At 44.4% G+C, this 26,318-nt stretch overlaps 2 protein-coding genes across 4 annotated transcripts in view; both read right to left on the reverse strand.

Annotated features, from left to right (window-relative positions):
- LOC144101896 (uncharacterized) lies at positions 1 to 11,799 on the reverse strand. 3 transcript variants are annotated; one of them, XM_077635120.1, is made up of 3 exons: positions 6,154 to 6,849; positions 5,700 to 5,802; positions 1 to 3,532 (listed from the first exon to the last, which is right to left on the reverse strand). In XM_077635120.1, exon 3 carries the CDS (start codon positions 3,513 to 3,515, stop codon positions 2,790 to 2,792), a length of 726 nt encoding a protein of 241 aa, XP_077491246.1. In that variant the 5' UTR covers positions 3,516 to 3,532; positions 5,700 to 5,802; positions 6,154 to 6,849; the 3' UTR covers positions 1 to 2,789. The 3 variants fall into 3 exon arrangements, with proteins under 3 accessions (XP_077491246.1, XP_077491245.1, XP_077491244.1); XM_077635119.1 differs by lacking the exon at positions 5,700 to 5,802 and adding an exon at positions 11,667 to 11,799 and having other exon boundaries at positions 22 to 3,532; positions 6,154 to 6,262; XM_077635118.1 differs by lacking the exon at positions 5,700 to 5,802 and having other exon boundaries at positions 22 to 3,532.
- Positions 11,685 to 26,318, reverse strand: part of LOC144101898 (zinc finger protein 711-like) — a 21,476-nt gene continuing 6,842 nt past the window's right edge. The window contains exons 2-5 of the mRNA XM_077635121.1: positions 23,912 to 24,121; positions 17,327 to 17,685; positions 11,876 to 12,416; positions 11,685 to 11,807 (exon numbers count right to left, since the gene is read on the reverse strand). Coding sequence (XP_077491247.1) covers positions 12,375 to 12,416; positions 17,327 to 17,685; positions 23,912 to 24,092 — 582 coding nt within the window. The 5' untranslated portion in view covers positions 24,093 to 24,121 and the 3' untranslated portion in view covers positions 11,685 to 11,807; positions 11,876 to 12,374. The remainder of the gene's footprint in view (positions 11,808 to 11,875; positions 12,417 to 17,326; positions 17,686 to 23,911; positions 24,122 to 26,318) is intronic.

Genomic DNA, 26,318 nt, shown 5'->3' on the forward strand with positions numbered 1-26,318 from the left:
GAGAGAAAGAGAATCCCTTTATTGAAAAAACAATTTAGCCAGCATTTAAAAAACGCTGGCGTGCTTCTCTGCGTGAGGAAGGGTAGGCGGAAGAAGAGCTGTGCGGAAAAGATAAAACAAATAAAAAAGGGAGAAGGTAAAATGTGTCCACTAAATACGAACTAATTAAAGTGCATCGGCAGGTAATGATCTTACATATGAAATGAAGTGCATAGTCCGACAAATGAGCTAACAAAGTTTACTGTGTGTATAATGTACGAAGATAACATGCAAGGTGCAATTAAGGTTTGTCAAGATGTCCTTTAAATATGCAAATAAAGTACATGTGTTATCTGCATTTGCAGCTGTGCACTCTTACCATGATTCTGACACCCTGACCTAGCTTCAAAGAACGAGTGGTTCCTCTTGAGCTAGCACAGAACGATTCGTTCCTGATCTGCTTTTTCCAGTATCGATGTAGTTCTTGCCATTGAATTAAACTAGTTTTTACCTCCTGCTTGTTTTACCTATCGGTTAATGCTCTTTCTTTCTCCATCATTGTGCCCTGCATACTTACTGGTTAGTTTCCTAGTTCTTTTCCTCCATAGTGAGTCAACGCTCTTTCTGTATAGGTACTTAAATACCTTAGCTTTCCACCTGTTATCGTCCAATTTCCTTGGGCGTTTTTCACATAACATTTTACTTTGAGCTTGCCATATTCTTCAAAAGATGTCCAGCCCGTATCTCCGTGTACTGCCCCATTTGTGTTTTTGACATGGGCACCTAATGCTAATCTTCCAACAGCTCTCCGATTTACTTCTTATCTCGACTAAACTACATTTAAGCACCTAGGACTACAATTTCCAAAGTAAGCCTCGGCACTATTATTCCTTTCTAAATACCTCTCAGTAATTCGTATTTGTTGTACCCCGGAATGCCCTATGTGCACTCGGGGATGGGCACACAGGGACAATACCTTTTCAGGCGTCCCAATGCATACACTGTGCAAGAGAGTGTGGCCTAATTGCAGTAACCACTGAGGAACAGCAAGCATTCTTTCACCTCTTCCATGAGATCGACACCATCCACTCATCTCATTATGTTCGTTGTGCAACATACCTTCTTTCAAATGTCTTGACCATGACTGTCATATTTTTTATTTATTACACATTCCTTTTTCCTCCCTACCTGCTGTCTAGGTCATTTCGCTATAACCGCTTCTTGAGTACAGTACATTGGTAGAGCCATTGAACAGGATCGCAAAATTAAAATTAAACAACTTCATCTTTTTTCTCTCTGTGTTTTGCCAGGACACCAGTAGGATGCCGTGTTGGTAGCTGTTTTGGCTTCATTGGCTTCATTAGTTTCAATAGCTGAACGGCAAAAAAAAAAAAATTTCCAACACAGAGGTTCGTAGTGGCCAAGTAAAAATTTAAGCAGCTGGAAGTTCGAAAAATCCACTAGGCACAAGTTGGTTCTCAATACGTTTGAATTCATTTCTGAGTTACTTCCAATTCCAGTTTTAAATTTTAAGGATGAGAATAACTCATCCTTTTATTCTGTGCATGTCACACGAGACTATCACCAAACATTATCTGAAAAGGCAAAACAGTTTTTTTATTTTAACACGAACCATAAACCACAGGAATCTGCATCCCAGCCTAAAAAACATTTTCTGCAATGCAATTACTTAATCATCTAACCAAAGTCACACAAAATGCAGACACAACACACACTTATAGTGCATCCCAAATTTCGAGGAGGAAAGAATCAAACATTTCTCTGAACATATCACAACGTTTCAAACATCTGGAAAGCACGAACTGTGATCAGTTGCAGCAATTCACCTCTATGACCAAAAACTTGAGAAATGTGGTCAGCACAGGGAGTTCTATGATTGCACACTAGTCCAAGAGTGGAAAGGCTTGTTTCAGCAACATTTAAATGTAACAGAACAAAAATGCCGACCAGAATAGCTGCTGCTCTTATGACAGTTCGAAACTGTCAGCTGTACTGCACCAACGAGAGAGACTGAAAATGTTGACAGAATTTTCAGCAAAGAAATATGCCATTCACACACAACAGAGAGAGAGAATTATCACAAAAATTGCAAGGAAGACATTGGTGTAATTAAGTATTTTTCGTTACTTTTCAATGTAATGAACAGTGCTCTTAAACCCTGCAAAAAAAAAAACAAGTTTCACTGCTTCAAACAATATGCCAGCAGAGATCTGCAGCAGGTTGTTTAGGGCACAGAGAGACCTGCATGATTTTTCAGACAAGGAATGCACCAATAGGGAGTCAGCTTTCTTCCGCCTCCTTCCCGTATCTTTCAATAATACTGCTAGGCCACCGACATGGAGAAACCAATACAGAAGCAGGCCCATTCTGAAGCAGGATGAAAACAAATCAACATCTGCAGAGACATAAACATGCTATTTCATAAAGCACTGTTTATAAAATGTGATCAGGATGCACCAACTTCAGGACACTCCACAGAAGGGCCAAGAACTCTCTTGAATGTGGAAATCAGTCGTCTTGCTGAAAGCCCATTTTTCAATGACAAGTTATGCCGTCTACACATGCCATGATTTTAACCCCCTATGTACAAGTTTGGGAGCCCAGTGGGCCCCTGCTCCTAGTGGAGTAAAAATACCTAACAAGTTTATCTCAGGCGCAATACACTGAGGGAATGTAAATTCTTTTTTCAGACAAGGTTGTCAATACAGGAAAACCTGGCAAATGTCACTGGTGACACAGGTTGGCTAGGAACAGTTTTCATGGCAAACATTGGAGAAAGTGCCACAGTATCATGGAACTGAGCTATCTGTAGGGTGTATTTTCTCTTCGTGGCGCTGTAAATAACGTTTGTCCATGAACTTCTTTGGGCAGAACTGACACTGAAATGCCTTTTCGCCTTTGTGGGACTGCACATGCCGCACGAGTGTTGCTTTTTGTGCAAAAGCCATGGGGCAAAGCTGGCACCGGAATGGCCTCAAGCCTGTGTGGGTGCGAAGGTGTGTGGCCAGGTTGTTTTTAAACGCAAAGGCCTTGCTGCACTGGTCACAACGGTAGGGACGGTCGCCCGTGTGGGTACGAACGTGGGCCACTAGGATGCTCCTCAGAGGAAAGCCGCAACCACAGTAGTCGCAACGGTACGGACGGTCGCCTGTGTGGCTGCGAACGTGCACCTGCAGGTGGCCCTGTTGTGCAAATGTACTGCCACAGTAGTCGCACTTGTAGGGACGGTCTCCGGTGTGTGTGCGAAGGTGCACGACCAGGTTGCTCTTTCGTGCAAAGCTGCTGCTGCAGTGATCACACTTGTACGGACGCTCACCCGTGTGCGTGCGGACGTGTGTTACCAGGTTGCTTCTCTTGATAAACACCATACCACAGTAGGCACAATGGTGCAGCTGTTTGGCAGTGTGTTTATCCTTGGAATTTCCAGCATTGGTACGAACAGCTGTCACATGGCGGCGCACCGCAGATCCACCACATGAATTTTGTCCAGGGGGTGCATCATCCTTACCATCCATGGTGACGAAGGCTGCATCTGGAAACCAGAATAATTTGTGAAACAAGGAACCCCATGTGCCACAGGTGCAGTGGCAACAGCCTAGCGAATGTGGAAGGCGACACTACACAAGAGACGTGCTGTTACATGCATTATCAAATTCAATAGGTCAAGCTTGAAGAGAACTCTGGTCTAAAACAAAACTTTAATGCGACAGCATGTAGGCTGTCGTCTTGCAAAGACCACACAGCTTCTCTGTAACGAAATTCCCTGATTGGTCGAGAGGGTTGCGATATCATCAGCACCATCAAATTTGAAAATCTGGGGACTAGAATGTTAAACTACCTTCCACTGGATTATCATATGGGATTGTACTAAACACACCCACTCGTCCATCTTAATCTGCTAATCCGCCAGTCAGTCTTTTCTAATCCACATATCCCTGCCACTAATCTGCATTAATCAGCTTGCTAATCCACCTTAATCCTTTTTCTTGGGTGGGCCTAGTTCAAAAATTTGGGTGTGGGCCAACTTCCAAATGCTATCTCATTTTCTTCTTTAAGCCTGTGGTTAAGGAGGCCTGAAGTTTTTTCTCACAACGAAATCTGCATTCAGTTCAGGGCAACATTTCAGTTTGCAGGCAACCCATCATTGCCAAAAATGGGCAGACATGACGCAGATGCCATAGCTGGTTTGGCCCATCTGCCCACACTATCGCTAATGCCCAGCAGAGGCCCAGGCAGACAACTTAAGAAAAAATAAGTGGCAGTTACTTAATCTTCGACACAGCACACTACCATTAACTCCTTGTGAAGCTGAGAAGTTGCCACGTCCTTTATTCTGCACACCATAAGAAAACTACATGCAAATGGCATCAGCTACTGTTTAGACAGCTTAATTTTATGACATGACTAAAGAGGAACATCATTAGCATATCCTCCCGAGACCCAGCAATGGAAAACTTGTGCATTACAAAATCCCAAGCACCGCAGCTATGGCAGGAGTTTTAGTGCTAAAAAAAAGCTCTTCCTCGGCTATTTTATAATCTGTGCTGCTAGTTAATGAGTACGGTCAAAGTCACATTGCTTCCCATCACTTCAGCAGCTCTCTAAATGATGAGAGCCAGCACGAGCATGTTTTCCGGTGGTGACCAAAAAATGTAACCTGATGCACATGCACTTCAACAGGTGGCATGGCTCTTTTATGTGCACTGGTAACAGTTCAACTCACATATGAGTGCAAATTTGAGCAAATAGGGGGCCCCAGCTTTCCTGCGTGCTTCAGAAATTTCGTAACTTTCTCTATAGTGGACGTTTTCCATCAAAAACGCTCGAAACACAAAAAGTTGTGTCAGCCATGTTTTGGGACACAACTTATCACACCCTATGCATCTAAAAAAAAATTGGCAAAACAATTCACCCTGGGCCCAGGAGGATGTGCTGAATGACAAAGAACCAACAGAGTATCCTTTCTACCACAAAATGCACATGAACAACATGTTTCAGTCAACAGATGCTAAAATGATGCAGATCAAAATTCACCTATGAAAATCTGACTCGGCTGAAAGAAAAGCTATTGCTACTGTCTTGTCGCAGCTACTTTCCAAAAGAACGTAAAAAAAATGAAACATCGAGTAAATTATCAAACTTAATTGCAGGGCGATAGAATGACGATGACCGATCAATACCAGACTTTTGCAAACACTCGCAGCACTGCAGGACAAAACGCAAAATCAAAGATGATGGACCGAAGATTTGGTTTAGTTTATGGCAGTTTAACGTCCCAAAGCAACTCAGGCTATGAGGGATGCCGCAGTGAAGAGTTTCAGATATTTCGAGCACCTGGGGTTCTTTAACATGCACTGACATCGCACAGTACACGAGCTAGGCAAAGGCACCCAATGTTTTCCACCTACTTATTACATTGCATGCAATCTTTCACTGCAGCCTTCCGATTTGGGAGAAAAACTTCAAAGGTTACCGAGTAAACCAAGAAAACAAACTGTCACTGTCCACAAAAACTTTCCAGCACACACGTGCCCTTCTCTGCAAACTTGGGCACAATGTCAAACAGAATGTTTTGCAGTGCCAATCATTCATGGTTCAGTGATCTGGTCGTTCTCTTGGCATAACGTGACAAGCTTGAAGAGCACTGAGAAATTGTGCAGACACACCATACACTGAAATGAATGGATCAGCTACTTTACTGGCTATGAACAATGAGCTAGTAATTCAGTGTATGTCTTCAGTAGGCATTTTGAAAAATTCCTCTGTAGCCAGCTTGTACTCCTTAGTGGTGCTGACATTGACCTGCGAAAAAAAAAAAAAACAGAGCAAAGCAGTGTAAGTACAAAAAAAAAAATATTTCACAGCCACAAGCAGCAGCCCTTGTGAGCTACAGGCTTTCATAACCTGGCAGTGCCATGTGAATGTGGAGGGTTGATTAATGCAGTGGTGTGATACCAAGGGTTTCTTGTTCCATTAAAAGCGCAGATGCAGATATGCATTTTGTAGTACAAGGGGATGGTTCTATTGCAAAACAGTTCAGTGGTACTTTGGTAGTAGTACTTAGTTTTTACTTTTCCACATAAACAACTAGTTCAGGTCACATGATTTCAAGAAGTGCAAACTGCTACCAATAAGATAGAATTTGTGGCATACATGAGATACATGCAGCTTCAGCCAGTTGCTCCTCTAAAGCAGACCACTCTTCCTCGTGGTAGCTTTCCCGCCCAGTATACAGCATCACATACGCAGAGCAGGGTAATTCCTGCATATATAAACAGCATCAAGGCTCAGGAGAGAGCTGAAATATAAACATATCCATTTATAACAACATCTTTAATCTATGTCATCAGGCTGCTGGACTAGGATGCTAATAAGTGCTTCCTGCTTCCCACTGCTGACACTTGTGAGAGATCCTCTGAGCTGAAACACATGATGCAGCCAGAAGAATAACTCCAAAACCTCTCTACGTCCTCTGGATAAAAGCGTGACCAACAGCCTTACCAAAACTTCCATGACAGTGTCTACTGCCAAGCCCCCCCTGTTACCTAACTCTACAGCCTGTTGCATTTACTTGCCCATAGGTGGCCGCATTGATGTAGCTGCCTTGAATGATAGAGTAAGGTAAGGTAAGGCAAGGTAGGTCAAACGAGTAATGGCTTCAAGTTAAATGCTTTACTCTTGCCACTAAAGCAGCTTGCCCATGGCATACCTGTTTACAATGGTGGTTATGCGTTTGTACAGCGTGTAAAGGAGACGAAGCACCAAACAGGGCCACTCCTTTGAATGCCTTGCTTTAATCTACCCTTCCTTTGTTGCCTTCTCTTTATTCTGCTTTATTTATTTTCAGATCACCACTACCTTCGCTTCGCACCGCACATTTGATTACAAGTGCTATTAATGGTACAGGCATTAAAAAGTATGAAACCACCGTAACTGACTGCCGTGCATCAGGTATGGCATATGCATGCACAACGACCGAGCATACTTTCCTCAGTTGCACACTAAATGAAGACATGCACCAAGAATTCCGCGTTCAACTATGCAGTTTAAGAATACAAATTTTCTTCTGTAAAACATGCTCTGCAAATATATACATGGTCATAAAAATAAATATGCCAAACATAAGCTCTCCAATATGTGAATGCAATTTGCAACTCAGAAACCCGATAAAAGAAAACACTCTCATTAGCATGAGCACTGTTTAGTTGCAAGTTCATCGGTATGATTGCTGTGGCAGCCCAACCATTTGAACTAGGTCACAGCAGCACGAAGCCAAAAAATATATATATGCCAAGGACCAACAGAACAAGATGGGAATTGTCTCAATACAGCATCTTTGCATTCTTTCGAACATTTAAAACTGGTGCAGCATCCCATGGCATCACCACTGTTTGAGCCAATGCTTTGCGAGCCATGCAGGTACTTGATCTGCTTTATCCACAACCACGAATCTGAGTGCTGCTAACAATGAGATTGGCTTCACAGGCAAGTGATAGTTTAGCACTACATGACATTGCATGAGTGTAGTAAGTTGGGGTTGTTGGTCTATGGTGAAGCTTGAATGATGGGACAAGGAAGGCACAGCCCTCGTGGTGTCTGTTCCCTAAAAGAAGATAGCACTTATGGTGTCCGTCCCTTTCCTGTTTTATCCTTTGCGCTGTTTTAAGCATGATCAATGACATTTCATGACAGTTTTTTCCAACGCACCACACAGGGCACGCAGCACAGAGAGCTGGCCAGTGTGGTGAGATACCCAAAACTGTAGTCCGCACTGCATGCCTCTGCAAACATATGATCGCCCTTAAGTTGTCTGATAATTTTTCTTTTGGCAGTCATTAACTTCAGTGTCGCCGACACTTCGTCAACGACGTCTTTTTTGGCTGCTTTCTTCCATTCTGCCGCATCTACCTGTAGCACCTGCTTCCATGTCTGGACAGCCGTCAGGGTGTTAGTACCATGGCTCTGAGAGGCATCCAGGAGGATGCTGGGAAAATGGCACTGGCTGTGTATGTTGTGCCTGCTGTGTCGACAGTCTGGCAAAAATGCTAGGTTTCCCTCGGGTGATATCAGGTGACGCATCCCATAAAAGGCCTTCGCCAACACCTCACGCAGACCAATCAATATACGGGTACCCCTGGATACGTTTCAAGTGTCGTTGACGTCCCTCTGAAAATTCCTAATTCCTGACCAGCGCATTCTCACAAGCCTGTCTGCAAAGCACTCCAGACACACGCTGCTTTCGTTTGCAGTTCCTTCCCGTGCCTGGCGATGGTTTTGAGCCTGCGCCGAGATGTATGTCGAGGCATTTGTTGCGCTTGTCGGGCGTATACAGCTGTCCTTCAGGAGCCACTAGATCGGAAGAGGACACTCCACACCTCACACCATCACCACACATCGTCAAAAAACGAAACCCACTCGGACAAAACAGCAGTACATATTTCTCGCCACCTCGCCACACGTGCAGAGAAGCTTCTACTGTTAGCTGCTCCGGTCCTTCGCAAAAAATGCGATGTCATCTGCGCATATCACAGCAAGGTTCCGTCATCAGTTGGTTCCCTTGTTCCTTGTTTTTTTCGGAAGGTGCGTGTCCTATGCACAGAGGCCCAGTTGCCGCAGAAAGTGGGCCTGGGTACAATGTCGCAGGTAAGGCTTAGAAATGCTGCGCAAAGTTTGTTCCGGGTCAGCCCAGCCATTCCGACAACGTGCCAAGACAAAAAGGCTGCCTTCGATTTGCCGTTACGACCGAAAAGCTCACCGCAGCTCACTCAGCAAATGCTAACAGCGCTGCCATCTTTGATTGATGCATGCCGCGATATAGCTTGCATCAACGTTAGTGCTGTTTGGTAAAGTAAACCAGAATAATATTGCCAAGACCACCACACTATGTGAACAGAAGGACACAATAACACAATACATGAGAATTGAACTGAACGTGCAGGTTATTATCCAGCTATCTCGGTGTGGACCAGCCGTCAATTGCCGACTTCGCGGAAACGAAACCATGTGCTGTGGTTTCGGTATGAGATTCGGAAGCGCGCACAGCTTTTAACATCGGCGAATTATCAACCTCCGAGATATTCCTCGAGCAGGAAAGTTTGTCGACCTCGGCAGCTTGACGTATCTCTGACGAGGCTGCATTGCCGTATCCCTCCTCAAAATTTCTATCTACGCAGAGTTTGGCGCGCGCTATCTCCCCTGTGTGCATTTTGCCGTGATCATTTTTGGCTTCATTTTCGCCGCTTCACCTCTTTAATTGAGAAAGTCCAGAGGAGTCCAATTAATTGCTGCACCTCGGAGCCCGCTCTTGCTATCATTTGGCTCCACCACACTACACTTTAACCATACCTTGGTTCAGCCACTCTTGTACTGGTGTTCAAAATTTCCTGCTGGAATCTCTGCCTTGCTAGATATGCTACATTGTGCATTATTACATTTAGACCTAATCATTCCTTTTCTTCTCTCTTTTTCATCCTATCCCTTTTCAGTCCATGCCCTACTTGAAGTATCCACTGCTGGTGCTCTCCCGCGTGCTTTTCTTTTGCCTTTATTATGTACATGCAGCTATAAAGGGTGCGTTCCAATTCTCTAGACGTCCGACAAGACGCCTAGTGTAACGTCTAGGAAGCTGTCTACATCATAGAGTTTCTTACTATTAACTAGAGGAACACAGAGTGGCGTTACTGAGATGTCCCATTCTGTCATAGAGTTTCATACCATTAACTAGAGGGAAAGCTGGCGGCGCTGCACCTGCAACTCCATGGGCGCGCAAAGCATCATGGGGCGATGAGCTACTTGGTGCGGGACAGTAGGTTTTTCTCAGGAACACAGAGTGGCGTTACTGAGATATGTTCCGATCCGTACCCACGGGGCGCTCCGCGCGCAGACTTCGGCGTAAAAGCAGTGTGCAAAAGCCATAGTAGCGAAAACGCAACAGCACACGACGCCAATAAAAGGTTTTTGTTTTCCGAAATGCTGTGGAAACACCTTTTCAAATGTTGAAGTGACAAAAAAATTTTTTAAACATATTTCTTAAAAATGCGCCTGTTAAGCACGAAATATTGGATTTTGTGGTTTTGAAATACTTGGTTAATAGGAGAGCAAGCCATCGTTTATTTTGAGCAAAATTTGCATTTACATGCTTTTCTGCTCGTTTGTTACAATTTATAGACATCATATTAAATGATAGGACATTCTTGATTACCGAACAATAGTTTTTTTCAATATTTTTGGCCAAAAGTTGTAGTTCTCCAGTCGGTAGCTCTCCGCCCCATGATGCTTAGAGCGTCCATGGTGGTACAAGTGGTCTCGAGGAAGCTCCATGAAAACTCCCATAGGCGGGGCGCCAGCTTTCCCTCTAGTTCATAGTAAGAAACTCTATGGTCTAAGTAGCCGTCTACTTGGAGGTATTAGAACTCACCCAAAGTCTGCAGTGAAGCTCTGCCCACATTCAGGACCGCCGCATGAAGCCTTATGCACGAGGAGCGATACATTGCACTAAAGAAGTTTGTGCATAGTTTGTTTAAATTCTGCTAGTCATGATCATGTACACAACTGGTTCATCTACAAGAATGGTGGGACATTACTGCTTCAGGTTACTCATATACGAAATTCTTTACAGCTGACTACGAAGCCAAGTAGCTCAATCCCACTGTGCTTTGCATTAAAGGAGTCCTAGGACTGAAGTGTGTCAATTGCCAGAAATCTGACCCAAGTGCAAGCTATTGGAGACTGGGGAGGAGCTGCCCCCCTCTGAATTTTTTTTTTTTTGGTTGGGGGGGGGGGATTGCAACCGCACCCTTGACCCCCGTTCCGGGGCTCTGGAGCCACAGCACCGAAGATAAGCGCGGTTTCGCAATTATAAAAGCTGATATGAATATTACTTACGGTGGGCTAGACGCCTGTCGATAATTGAGGAGCCTAACAGTAATAGCTAAAAAGTTAGCAATTCAATATTATTTAACCAGCCTTCTAGTATGCACATATTAGCTGTATTCTGATGTAGTACACAGCTGACAATGCTATGCTAAAAAAAAGCACTCTTCTAGCTCAAAAAGCCTGTTTTTAAAAATACTGTAATGTCTTGGGTTAAACACCCTGTATATGCCCTCAATGGCACCATGCATGCAACTCCTTCATTGCACCCAGGCCTGCCCCTTGACGCTGTAGGCTTCAGACAAAAAATGGTGCACAGAAATTCGCAGACGAAAATCAGTGCAGGAAATTTTGAGGATTAAAATTCCGCTACAGAAATTTGCAGACAAAATGTACATTAATTCCACCCTTAACGGCATCCCTGCCTTAAAGCATACCAGCATGGAACACTAACATGGGACACTAACATGGAAAGACCAATATGGGAGCGGGTGCTGCATGCCATAAATATACTATTTTGTAAACCACTGCCTGTAGCATGTAACCAGAATGCAAAAATTTCAGGAACGGGTCCTCTTTGGTTCATCCAACATTTTTCTGAAGGCCGAGAATTTGTACCAGCAATACATAACTCAAAATGTGCAAGCTGGTGCCATTCTGTTTGCCTGTGTAGGAGCCCAATAGGCTCACGCTTTTGTGCAGTAGACATGCATGAACGACATTGTACCAAAACACCCTGAAGGCCCATTTTGCATTTCTGAACAAAAACTATTCTTCTCAGCCGAGGAGCTCACCAATGTTGGGGCACCTTGCTTATATTGCGATGGAGTAGAAGACGACGACTTGTGCAGTGGTGCGGGAAGGAGTGCTCACGCCAGGCCATCCGCCATTAAAATCATTCTATAGCCATCCGACATCTCATTTCATCCATCGACCTGCCATCACATAACAATATGACTGACGATACAGGTTGGCCAGGAACGCTTTTCGTAGCATGTGACACCCATTTATAGCGTGTTTTAGCTTTTTGTGCCGTTTTAAAGTGTTCTTCTCGCTGAAGGCCTTTTGGCAGAATTGACACTGGAACGGTTTTTCGTGCTTGTGTGTTTGCACATGCCTCGTGAGGTTTCCTTTTTGCGAGAACGCCATGGGGCACAGCTGGCACCGGAATGGCTTCAGTCCTGTGTGGGTGCGAATGTGTGCCACAAGGATGCTTTTTTTCACAAAGCCACTGCCGCAGTAGTCGCAACGGTAGGGACGGTGGCCCGTGTGGCTGCGCAGGTGCACCTTCAGGTGGCACTGTTGGCCAAAGCTGCTGCTGCAGTAGCTGCACTTGTACGGACGCTCTCCTGTGTGACTGAAGACATGAGCCATCAGGTGGTTTTTTTTCACGAAGACTCTGTGGCAGTGGCTGCACTGGAGCGGCTCCTTGTTCGTGTGTGCACGATCTTTACAATTTTCTTCGCTAGTATCGGCAGTGGTCCTGAACTGGTGCATGGGGTTCATCCCACCGTCCGAGTTTTGTCCAGGAGGTGTTGCAAAGTCTGCATATAAAAGCCAGTGTATTTTGAATAAACACAGCAAACTATACACTCCTGCCATAAGCTAGTAGATGTCAAAGGCACTGTTATGCAACGGCCATGCCAGCAAGCATGAAGTCAAATTCAACGGGTTGAGTTCAAAGATACCTTGGCTTGGAAACTGAATGTTTTCGACTCATAGTCCGCACTGAGTTGAGGGTGAAATTTCAGCTAGCAAATAACTCGCAACTACAGAGAAAAATGTCAAGATGTTCCAACCAAGTTCAAGGCTATACCTGGTTAGACCAACATGCTTGCATCACTGGTTTCATGACATAGATTAATAATAAACCAAGGCAAAAACAAGTTCTTAAGAACACAAAACTGCTGCCGAGTTAAGACCCACAACACAGGACAACTCTAATCCTGCCCAGCGAAGCTCCAGCACAACAATCAAAATCACAATGGTTCATGAATGCAGCCTAAACATTTAATTCTCAAGTTCATGCATTAATATATGAATGACTGGAATCAACCAAGTCATTCAGCATATTCACTATTCAGTGCCCACGAGCAAGACATTTGCTCCTCGGCACTGCTTTCACTCAGCAGCAATTTGATAAGGCTTAGATTAAGGCAGTCCTAAGCTACATTTGATGATGTCAACAAAGCAAGCAACTCCAGGATTACCTTGATGTGTTATTTTCTTCAAACAGATTCACCTTAAAACAAGTCACTAATTCTAAAGTTTGCCACAGTTGATGGTACCATGTTTGACTGCAATGAATACACCACAAATGACTCAAATGCACAAGACCACTGAACATCGCGGAGCAGAAAAGAAAATGAAACAAAGATAACACTTCAATGCTTCACAGAACAGAATGCGAACTGCTGTTGTCAGAAATTGAAAACCACGAAAGATGTCGGTGTGGAAGCTAGATGCACACAACAACAGATACTTTTCAGGCAACGCAAGTAACGTAAGCATTAGTCACTTCCACAAAAACGCAATGAACCAGACTACAAAGTATCATTGCTCTCAGCAAACAGACAAATATATGCACATAAACTGCTAGCTTCAGAGTGCAGCAGTTGAAACAATCAATGTACAGATTCACCCCTGAAAGCACCGCGAACTATGCCATACTGCTACTGCTTTTCCACAGGCGCATCCATTGGAGAGTTTCAGGATATGAAGGTAAAAAAGGCAAGAAATTTAATAATGGCAGCAAGAAAAAAATCAAATGGGCGACAGAACACAAACGAATGCACAAGTTGGGAAAAATGCAACAGCAGACTCTACACTACAAGCAGGATCAAGCGATGCACCAAAGGCACATGCACCAACAGCTAATCATTCCACTCCGTGTACTCTTTTCATTACAGTCGTCTCCTTTTCAATTAAAAAGTCAAGGTTATGGAGAGAAAAAACAAATGTCTCAGTGACGGGGGACTAGCTCTGTTAGTTTTTTTTTGTTTAATTAGAATTTGCTTAGCATTACGAGGTCAAAAGAAAAGTGAGCTGCATTTCAAAATCACAAGAAACAGCATGCCAGCTGACAGCAAACTAGCAAATCTAATCAAAGTTCAATATTTAAATTTCTGCCACCGTACCTGGACTCTGAATTTTGATTTGTACCGTGCAATGTCAGTGGACGTTAAAGGAACCCCAGGTGGCCGAAATTATCTGGAGCCCTTCACTACGATGTCCCTCATAGTCTGAGTCGCTTTGGGACGTTAAAACACCATAAACTGAAGCTGGATCTAGATTTACAGCAATATAACTTCCTCAGATTCCGATGTATCAATTAACATATATATTTTACAGGCAAGCAAACTATTTATTGCTGTTTTGCTTTGAAAAACTTACAAAATGGCTTCTATAGGCCTGGATATATATTCAGGCAGAAAGAATTCTTTTTGAATCATAATAATGATCGGCACTTAAAAGGGCACGGAGCAGCCATAAAAAATTCAGAGGGCACTTAAGACTGATTATGTGCTGTGAACGCCAAAGCATTAGTGTGTCATCGTGAGCATTCGATCTCGACGCAGGTTGCGCACTGAGAAATGAAACGGAGATGCGTCTCCAAACACTGATTCCACAAACTCAAGGTCATAGTGAAACACTCGGACATTTGGTTTGAATACCTATCATGAGCTAGCCTCCAACCTGACTAAGAGACCTATGCTATACGCAACAAGAAATCGTATGACACCACCTGCAACGGTGTACAGCCAATGACACCACCCACAACAATGTAGGATGAACAGTTGCCTCACAATTTTGAGAGAAAATTGGTTTTTAAGGAAAGGAAATCGTGCACTAACTGTCGCACATTTCCTTGGCACCTGAACTGCCCCTTATGAGAAGAGGTAAAGAGTCTGGGAAGGCATACAATTGCAGGTGCATATGTCCTTGGTTCGAATCCGCCGCAATCTAACCTCCAACTTCACTTGGACATGCAAGCTATATGCAACAAGATATTGTACACCGCCACAAGGAATGCTGTACGACGAATGGTTGCTCAAAATTTTGGTACAAATGTAGTCGGGAAAACTGGTGCCACATGAAGGTCAGTTGGGGGGTGGGGGGTGTTTATATATATGAGGAAAGACTAATAGGATTGTCTGCAGTGGTGGTGCTCGGCTTGCTGTGTGCTTCCTACAGCCGGTTGATGACATCGCCCATATTTCTTGACCTCGCTGGGATTTTCTGTACCATTTGAGAGTACACACACTAATAACACACTGTCGGCTTTTTTCGTCATGGGGCTTGTAAGGCTTTCGCCTTAAATGTTTGTATGCACAAGACAGGAGAAAGAGAGAGAGAGAAATATGTTAATTTCGTGAATAACTTTCCAGCTGAGCTCTGCAAATTATTTTCTAATTAACTGAAGAGAGGCATGCATGCTACTACATCAGCATCTGAGGAAGCTACTTTTCATGAGAGTGCAGGGCCCAAATAATGTGGCAGGAATACTGAAAATTGGGCTGGGTTAGGTTCTTTACTAAAGCCTGCTCTCAGCCAGGTGGCTGTTTCGTGTAATTTTAAAACAACGCTTCCTTTTCCAATAGCAGCTTAAATGGCCTCTGACCTCGCGTTGAGCATGTGCTAGTTAGAAAAAGATCTCTATATCAGCCCCCATGCATACAGTAAAACCTTGCTACAACAAAACAATTTTGAACAAGATAATAAAGTAATGAAGGTTTATGGTTTATGGGGGTTTAACGTCCCAAAGCGACTCAGGCTACGAGGGACACCGTAGTGGAGGTCTCCGGAAATTTCGACCACATGGGGATCTTTAACGTGCACAGACATCGCACAGCACACAGGCCTCTAGAATTTGGCCTCCATAGAAATTTGACCGCCGCGGCCGGGATCGAACCCGCGTCTTTCGGGCCAGCAGCCGAGCGCCATAACCACAGAGCCACCGCGGCGGCAAAGTAACGAAGGAGAAGTCATTCCCCTAAGACGCTCCCATAGAAGCGTATGTATATCTGATATCTTCACTTATGAGGCAGAAACGTGGACTCCTCCATCTGCACTTCAGTGGGTCATAAATTATACAACGCTTGTCAGTAAAGTACAAGCGCACCCACTTACACACACACATACACTAAACAAGAGTACACAAGGAGCCAAAGCTACAATATTAATGTTTGTTTACATTCAAACCAACAGTGCTCTGCAGCAGGCACACCTTTAATGGTGTGTGCAATACCTTCGATACACCCAGACCCCACCCTTTTATCCCGTTTGTTCAAGAGAAAGATAGGTACACAAAATTTTGTAGACAAAAAAATGGGTCACTGCAGTTTTTAAAAGCACGCCATCTTTAAAACATGTTATGTCACCTTGGGACAAGACTGCTTGCTTCCCTTCTCATACTTATCACTAATGATGCTGGAATGGCAACAAGAAAAATTACAGCAGCAGGCTGATTTTTCAATACTAAGGAGATCGAACTGTTGTGATGTAAATATGTTATCTGATAAACTAGAATGAAAAAAAATGAGAGTGCATCAATTTCAAGAACAGGTAAGTCCCTTTTGGTTACCGCAACACTCATGTTAGCAGAGCGCCGATAGATTGTACCAGTAATGCATAAAGAAAAAGCCAATTTGTCCTCCTGTTGAAAGCTTTTTTTTTTTTATGACATGTGATCCCACGTAAACATGCCACGACTTCAATCGCATTCGCATACGTTGAGGGGCCGAATAGACTCATGATTCTATTGGTGTGAGAACACCTAACAAGCAGCCAGCAAAACTGCCTATTGAACAAACAGTTTTTCCTGAAAAAAATTGGCTGAGGTTCAACCCGGCTGAACCCAATAGACGGGTAAAGGCAAAGGTGGCGGTATTTATAGCAAAGAAGGTGTGACGTCATTGCTACGTCATCACATGACGTCACGTCAGACAGTGCGAATCTCAGCTCTAAAGGTTAATGTCAAGAGACTACTGGTCATTGGTTACATGGTTACTGGTCGTTAGCTATGACCATATCATACATTCATGTCATGGCTATGCACAGCAAGGCACACGTCATACATTGTTAGTCTTGGGGGTGTGTGCTTGGTTTGACCTTGGTCAAACCAAGCACACAACCCCAAGACTAACAATGTATGACATGTGCCTTGCTGTGGGCAAACCAAGCACACAACCCCAAGCTGGAAAGTGTAGCTGGTGACACAGGCTAGCTAGGAATGCTTCTCACGGCAAATGTTGCACAACAGCTTCATGCAACAGAGCTTTTTGTAGCATGTTGTGCCTGTTCATGGTGTCTTAAACTGCGGCTCTCCCTGAATGACTTTAGCCAGAATTGATACTAGTGCGGTCTTTCACCCTGTGGGATGGCTCCCGCCTCACGAGTGACGTACTGTGCGCGAAAACCATACGGCACAGTTGGCACTGATACGGCTTCTCACCCGTGTTACTGCTGACTCTTGGGCGAAGCTGCTGCTGCAGTAGTTGCAATGGTACGGACGGTCACCTGTGTGTGTTGAAAGGTGTACCACCAGACTGCCCTTCTGTGCAAAGCTGCTGCTGCTGTGGCTGCACTTGTAAGGATGTTCGCCTGTGTGCATGGGGAGGTGTACTACCAGATGACATCTCTTAGCGAAGCCCTTGTGGCAATGACTGCACTGGTGATGCTGCTTGACTGCGTGTTCTTCGCGATTTCCCTTGTTGGTGTGAACAGTTGTCACACAGTGGTGCAAGCGGTGAATCCCACCCTCAGAATCTTGTCCAAGAAGCATGCCAGGCTCGATATCTGCGGTCACCAAGTCTGCGTTTGGAAAAGCCAAAGTATTATTTTTAAAACGAAAACGTGGCAGCCCATGTGTCACAGGGCTCACTAGACGGTCCTGCCATGGCCTAGTGATTTTGGAAAGCAACCTTATACCATAGCCATCAGGGTAAAGACAGCCTTTTAAGAATGTGTAGTTGTCAGCTAATACTTGCAACAAAGCACACTTGTGCTTGCTGAATTCCTGTCATTCATTAGCCAGCGCAGAAGAAGAAAACTTTCACAGCACAATTAACTTGCTTGCAAGACAAATCCCCGTGGTCCAGCAGCCCAAACACTAATTTTCAAGCTTTCAATTAACTACCTGCATGATTGGAATGCGATCAGCTTACTGTCCGTTGCGTACACAGTATTTACTAAGGTAATCACTAATAGAATCAAGACATCTTTACACTGCAGAATGGTCAGGCAGGCTTTTGTAAAGGATACTCAAGAATAGGCCATATTCGCACATCAATGAAGTGATAGAGAAATGCGCAGAATATAATCAACCACTATATATAGCCTTCATTGATTACCAGACAGCATTTGACTCTGTGGAAACCTCAGCAGTCATTGCGGAATCAGGGTGTAGAAGAGACTTATGTGAAAATACTGGAAGATATCTATAACGTCTCCACAGCTACCATAGTCGTCCAAAAAGTCAGCAATTCTGTAAATCTTCATGTACTCACTGACCATAATGTTGCATCGCCACGTGGATATGAAGGGCAAATTAAGTGAAATGGCCTTCAATATAACAATGGTTCTTTGCCGTGTGGGAGTTACTGCTGAAACAGAAAAATGTTTAGTAGCAGAGAAGAATCATTTCTTTGCAAAATACTCAATGGTATGTAGTGCTTGCTCTAGCAAATTCCCAGCACAAACAGCTAGTTCGTGCAGCACTATTTCAATAAGTGAATACTGCTCGTCACAAAACAGGAGCCCATGCATTCAAGACCGCTATCATGTTTGGCTGTAAATACATGGGTGCTGCCACAGAAGGCATGTATTACAAGGTCAATGTCCCTCATACATCTAGCGCTGCAATAAATGGCTTTGGTGGCAGCACCCATGAATTACAGCAATAGATATACGAGGAATGTTGGCCTATTTTATGCCGCTCGACGTCCACACAGGTGTACATGTACAGCGGTAGGGTGACCATCGCACATGTGTGCCCTGCACATCTGAGTGAATGGAAATTGAGCAGACATGGCAGGCAAGACAAGGGAAAGTTCAAATGTAATGCATGTGCTGCACTGTGTGCACTAAAGAGCAAAAAGTGAACTCCAAAATTTCTTCTACTCCCCTGTGGAAATGCAACACTGGTAGCCATATAGCATTCCCAGATGGTGCCCTGTTCCAAGACCAACTTGATCGCAGGGCAGCAGAGGGCGCACACCGGAGAACGTACTCTCCCTGATCAGTTTACATGTCCCATGTAACTCAGTGCCATTGGGTTTTCATACTTCAGTAGCCGTCGTTCACTGCATGATTTCCTAGCACTTGATTCATGACCTGTACCACAAGGCCATTGTAGCCAAATCAGATTGGGCCCCCTAGAGGTTGGCCCCCATTCTAAACTTGCAAAGGCACAACAGCATCTTTACACTTACACAGGTGATAAATTGTCAACACACTTTATACATTCGAGATCATGAACTGGCTGAATGTGGACCACATTTTCTACCACAGACATAATAAGCACACAGATGAATGAGCTGTCAAAATTTCGTAAATCAGCTAAGAGATTATTCGTGCTGACAATGCACTGATGACTTTCTTATTCTCTGAGAGAGTTCCTGTAAACACATCTAATGTTTTTAGGCAAGTACGGTTGTCCAGACACAGTAACCGATACTGCATGCCTTCAAAACAGAGTGCACTAATCACTAAAGCATAAGGCATGGTCATACAGAAATGCCATGATACAAACATATAGAATCATTCTTCAGTGAGGGTGCAATGCAGTTAAAGTTTCATCAAAATGCTGATGGGACGCAAAACCCATGAAAGCTAAACTAGGCATCTTTCCAAGACAGACTGAAAATTCAGGAAACATAAGAGAAGAAACAGAAATAAGAAAGTTGCATGCAAAAAAGTTAAGCACAGAAGGCTCCCTTGGAGCATTATATTTAAGCCTTTTTTTTTACGACTTAAAGGGGCTCCGAAACACTGCTTGAACAAATGCCGGTTACACTTCAGATGGATTCTTTATGTCACACAGATGCTGACTCAAAACGAATTACAAGAATCGATGCACAGGAACGGGAGTTATTCAGTGAAGAAATTTCAAAATACAAGCAAACAAAATGCTGCCCTCAACTCAATTTTCCCGCAGCCTTCCCATTCCCATTTCACTCTCCCGATGACCACACTTGGGGGGACCAATCAAAACAGCCGATCTGAGCACGTCGCGGAAGTTTGAACTCCATGGTTGGCCATTTTCTGTAGCTCGTTCTTGCCAAGGCTGGCAGCGTCGTTTGCATGGTTACAACAACCATGTCAACGCCCAGCTGACCCAGCGATGCTTCATCGTCACGTCGACGGCGAAAAAAGGAACACTGATCAGTGACGTTCCCTTACTTATGGATCTGAACGGGATCCGAACTTGAGCACGAGATACTGCGACGGTGTGACGGTCTGCACAAGATATCAGACACATTTAACATAGCGCGTACCACTACTGCTTGCCGCCTACAATGGCCCGTTGCTCCTAGCGCGCTGGTTAGTCGCGGCGAGCAAGGAGCGCGACCAACCAGTGCCACCACCCGGTGATCCTCCACAAGCTAACGATGCGCACTGCTAAATGTGAAACAAGCGGCTTTTTTCTTTGTATCCTTCCTTGGGACCGAAACGAACGCTCACAGAGTGCAATGGCTCGATCGGATCGATTCCGCAAAGCCGTTCTCAGATACAAAGAGAGTAGCCATAAGTGTTGTGCGCTAGGTTGTAGGATGTGTACAGAGAGGCACCAGAGCCTCTGGTGGTGCATTTTTGTTTCACTTGCTTTGCAGTGCTTTTATCTAAGGCAAACAAGTTGGTTTTGTTGATGTAATATAAAACACAAAAACTTGACAAAACATATCTCTAGTTATCAACACAGTTTGCAGTATATTTACTGTTTGTCCAATCATCAAGCCCCACCAAGTGATGTCATATCCACTGCTAAAAAGCGCTACTGTATGGTGACACCGTCAGCGCCATGAATTTGTTTTTGTGAGCTAATTAAAATATTAAAACCGGAGTATACGCGGTACGACCGATGCTAATAGCATCACTATAACTCATTCTATGCAACCAAAAGGCAAAACAATACACTGATTATGCGTTTCAGGGCCCCTTTAAGAGTACCGTCTTGAAGCCAATATATAAGACAATGTCCTAGCATGTCCTTTGGTCCCTTTTTGTACCTTTCGCTAATGATGCTAAGCAGCAAAATGAAAATAACAACACTGCATGAACAGTAGAAGCCCGTGCCTTGCTGCCTTCGCCGTCCTCAAATGGGGTGCTGCAGCAACAAGGCACTGGCCTACACATGGCAAAAGGTTGTCATTGCTGGGCCAGTACGGCCCTCTTCCCTTTCCCTCGAACAATCTTATTGTTAGAAGGCCAACAACAATTTGTCTCAATAATAAATGCAGAACCTGGACATGACATTTTTGCTGGTGAAGGCAACAATGTTCCAGTGGGAAGTGATGCCATATTCATGCGGCACAATTTTTATTTCAGCCATGCACGCATTGGAGGTTAGGCAGTTCGTGCTTCTTGCGGTTAGAAAATACGTAAAAAGCAGCTGTGGTACTGCATTAGGAGCATGTGAATGTAATTCTTGGACAAGGAAATTGAAGGCATTGGAGGACACTGCCTCAAGGTGTATTGTTGGGCAAGTTGGTGAGACATTCTGCAGGAAAACAGCGCAAAAAACACAGGACTAAGACAGGCAGACAGACTCGAGCGCTGACTAACAACAGAGTGTATTTAGTGCGAGAGCGAAATAAATACAAGGAAGACATGACTGATGCGCAGGCGTGGAAAAGGAAAAAACAACGACGTCAAGGCAAGGGCACCAAGCACAGCAGTCCGAGTTACGATAGTACAGCTCGTGGCGTGATAATGAAACAGAAGGTTTGCTGGCACACGGAGATCCCTTGTCCGCGATGACAAGGGCTTCATAGATTTCCCTTCTCAGATGCCACCGACTTTTTCCAAATAACCTTGTTTCATTATCACACCACGAGCTGAACTATCTTAACTAAGACTGACATGCTGGGTGCCCTTGACTTAACAATTTTTTTTTTCCTATTCCGCGCCTGCGCATCAGTCTTTTTTCTTTAGCGTATTTATTTCACTCTCGCACTGAATACACTCTGTTGTTAGCCAGAGCTCAAGTCTGTCTGCCTTTCTAAGTCCTGTGTTTTTTGTACTCTTTTCCTACAGAAGGACACTGGCTACTATAACCGTTGCCACGTTAGCTGGCAATTATTACAGATGACGCTGCCAACAGGCATAGAACACTGGCATAGCATTTCAAATGTTATTTCAGTTTGCACATCTCATAGGAAAAGCAAGATTAAAATGGCTTTTCAAACCTTTGCACCACGTAGTGTCAACTGGCACAACTTCTGTGAGAAGGCCATCGGCCATAGCTGGAACCCAAACCAGTTTTCACTAGACGACACCCACCCCACTACTATAGCTCTCATTGCTTTATGGGCACAAGCAAGTTGCTATGGAAATCATGGACTAGTGCCCCTTGTCCATGAGAGGACGCTGCAGTTTAGAAATAAGAGGTTTCTCAAATTCAATCCACAGTTCTAGGCATCTCATTTAGCAAGAACTCATAACTGATAAGTGGATGGACAGCAACTGCAATTAAACAAAATGCTACTGAAGTGCAAAACCAGAAAAACCACTGTTCTGGCAATAATATGAAAAACTGTCAGCTAAAGAACAGTGTCTTAGTGAGAGAGATCGAGAATACTGAGGTGCAATTCAAAACAAAGAAATATGCTGTGAACATGAAAAGAGAGGGCACGATTTAAAAAAAGAACGGAATGGTGAGACTGGTGCAGTGAAGATTTTTCCAACAATTTTTTATTCAAACCATGCAACAACTCTTAAAGGCAGCAAAAAACAAGTCATAGCATCTCAAGACTGAACCTTTTGTTCCCAGTGGTACCTTCCACCAACTAGCAGAATGAAGCATAAAAAAAATTTACAAACGCTCATATGGTCTGATGCAATGAACTGCTTAAACAGAATACACTTTTAGGATCATGCTTTACCATTTGATGCTCTTCTTTTTTTGCCACATTTCATTGCCTGGCTGGCATTTATGGCTTGCCAATGGTTTTGTGCTTTACATTTTCTGCATTTAAACCTCACTCTGCCGTAGCTGGGTTTACGGCTCATGATTTTTTTTTTAAGCTTTTAGACTTGTGGATATATACACATTTCGCCATACTTGGAATGCAACGTTTGACCAGCCAATAACAAGTGCTCTGTGGCGTAATTTTCTGATGCGTGCTCGCTTTTGGCACAGCTTCCCCTCTCCGACTCGCTGATGTGTATTTTCCCTCTCACCTCTCGAAGGGGGGGGGGGGGGGGGCAGTTCTCTTGTTCAGATCACTGCAGGCACTGTTGGCTTCACTTGACAGCCATACAGAGACACACACGAGCATTTTGCTTAATGGCACTCGTACTGCTTAAAGCAGTAAAATAACTTAACAGCAGCAGTTCTCCTCTTATTATGGAAACAAAGAGAAAGACCTGCGGTGATATTAATTTGTGAATCCATAAACGTGGAATGTGCAGATTCAACAAACGGCCAGGCTATTTATCGGACTCATGTAATCAATGAGCAAAAAAAAATAAATGCCGACACAGACTAGGTAGCGGGCTCACGGCACGCAGTTTTTCAAAAGGATAGTTGGAAACGCACGTAGGCCAAAGGTGCCTCAACTTCATGCAAATGCTGTTCCCATTTTGTGTTTTGCCGCTTTATGGTTTTTTAAATCCCTCCTGTTGACGAATGAGCTAGGGCAAAAGTCACACTGGAAAGGTTTTTCACCCGTGTGGATTTTCACGTGGTTCATGAGAGTTCCACTCTGTGAAAAAGCCAAGGGACACAGGTGGCACTGAAACGGCTTTCTGCCCGTGTGGGTCCGCATGTGTTCCACCAAGTGGCTCTTTTGCATAAAGCTGCTGCCACAGCACTCACAACGGTATGGGCGTTCACCAGTGTGTTTGCGAAGATGTCTTTCCAGCTTGCTTCTGGACACGAAGCCACGGCTGCAAAGGCTGCACAGGTGCTGCCTGCCTGTGTCTTCGCTGGTACCAACAGCTGCCACGCAGCCGCTGAGAGGATTGTTTCCGCCAGCCCAACTTGGTCCAGGAAGCATATTGTGCTCACCGTAAGTGGAAACCAAGCCTGCGTTTGAGAGACGTTTGAGACTCTTTTAAATAAAATGCACAAAAGCATGCGTATCGGCGCACACAGTGCAGTGACCACAGGCTACTGAACGCTCAAGATGGTCTCACAAAATAGCCTTGCCAGTGCACATAATGCCAGGATCAGTAGGTCAAACTTAAATGAGCACTCAGCCCCGTAAAACTGTTGAAAATTGAAAATTTGTTTCTGGGGAAAGAAAATGGGGCAGTATCTGTCTCACATCTCCGGGGACACCTGAACTACGCTGTAAGGGAAGGGACAAAGGAGGGAGTGAAAGAAGAAAGGAAGAAAGAAGTGGTACGGAATAATTTCAACCACCTGGGGATCTTTAACGTGCATTGACATCGCACAGCACATGGGCACCTATGCGGGCACCATCGAAACGCTGCTGCTGTGGTCGGGTTCGGACCCAGGTACTCCGGATCAGTAGGTGAGCGCCCTAACTGTTCCATTCAAATTCTGTAAAATTTTAGGGCGACAGTTGAGCTTGAAAATTACTCAATACTAAGAGACGAATACTGAGACATTGTCAGCAGCTTGAAAGCCAGAGCCTCTGTCCTCTCAGTCATTATAATGTGGTAACAGCGTAAAAATGACATCATGAAAAGGAGAACAATCATACACAGCGCTGACTACCAACTCATAAGTTTATTCAAGGAAATGATCAATATATAGAGAAAGCAAAGAATTAAGATGCAAGAAAAAAAGAGACCATGTGACTACAAAGGGGTAGATTTACAATCTACAGGATAAGTATTAGATTTCTTTTGTGGCCGCCGCGTTGGCTCAGTGGTTATGGCACTTGGCTGCTGACCCGAAAGATGCGGGTTCGATACCGGCCACGGCGGTCGAATTTCAATGGAGGCGAAATTTCAGAGGCCCATTTACTGTGCGATGTCAGTGCATGTTATAGAATCCCGGGCGGTCGAAATTTCTGGAGCCCTTCACTGCGGCATCCCTCATAGCCTGATTCGCTTTGGGATGTTAAACCCCCGTAAACCAAACCAAACCATAAGACAATTTAAGTGGTTAACGAAAAAGATGGGTCACTGACACATAGAGCATGGTGCTTCGAGATGTGATAAGCTTCTATAATCTCCCTTGTTAGCCGGGATGCGCCCTTAGATAAAATTTGAGGCTCGGTATCTCAGCCGACATTCTCCTTCGCTGTAGGTTGAACAGTGGGCTGCCAGGTATGGCTGTACTATCTACCTTATTTTTGTGTTCTAGGAGACACACCAAAGCGATGACCTTGTGGCCGAGCATCCGCCTCGCATTCGGGAGGTACTGGGTTCGATCCCCAGTGCCCAGATCCCAAAAAACGTTACCTTGACGGGCCAGTGATATGTTCCGCTGTCAAGCAACCCTAAATTTGACCCCATGTAGTAAAAGCCCACTTGTGGCCACTTTTTTTCACCCAAAGAACTGGCCCGTCAACGGAACAGTTTGGTCCAAGGCCCTTTCCCCAAGTATTTCACCCCAGAACAGCCAAGCACCAGGCCAGAGAATATCTTGTACACATTTGAAGATCAATCGGTGCCCGGCAGCACTGGGGATCGAACCCAGATCTTCCCGAATGTGAGGCGGATGCTCTGTCACAAGGCCAACCCATCTAGCCGACATAATGGCCGCCACACGAGGGGCAAAGAATAGATGACTTCTGTTGAACATGGGACAAAATGGTTTCGATGATTGGTGTGGCAAGCATTTCTATGAGCCTCCGGTGATCTTGCAGTTAAATTTAAATGCAGTTGAGCAGCCTTTAGTCAGAATTCATTCCTGAACATATGAGAACATTGCGAGTAAAAATCTATTGAAGCTACTTTTTCAGAGCTCCTTCCATCCCAATTTCAATCACAAGTACAGAGCAAGAAAAAAATGCAATGACAATCTACAAAAGAAGGAGTCAAAGAACAGGACTGCAGGGTAGAATGGCGGCAGAACCATAATGTGCCAGGCAAGTCGAGAAATTCACAAAGAGTGGAAAATACTACAGCGCACCATGCAAAGTCAAGCGCAGTCGAACCCAGATATATCGAACTCAAAGGGATTGTGAAGTAGCTCCTTATAACATAGAAGCAAGAATACATCGTACACACACTAGTGGCCCGATTCTTACAGCGACGTAACATCCGCCAGCAGTCTGCTAGTCCTAACCTGGTGTGCACCGAAGCTG

This window comes from Amblyomma americanum, chromosome 8 (assembly GCF_052857255.1).
Source record: "Amblyomma americanum isolate KBUSLIRL-KWMA chromosome 8, ASM5285725v1, whole genome shotgun sequence".
Taxonomy (NCBI): Eukaryota; Metazoa; Arthropoda; class Arachnida; order Ixodida; family Ixodidae; genus Amblyomma; species Amblyomma americanum.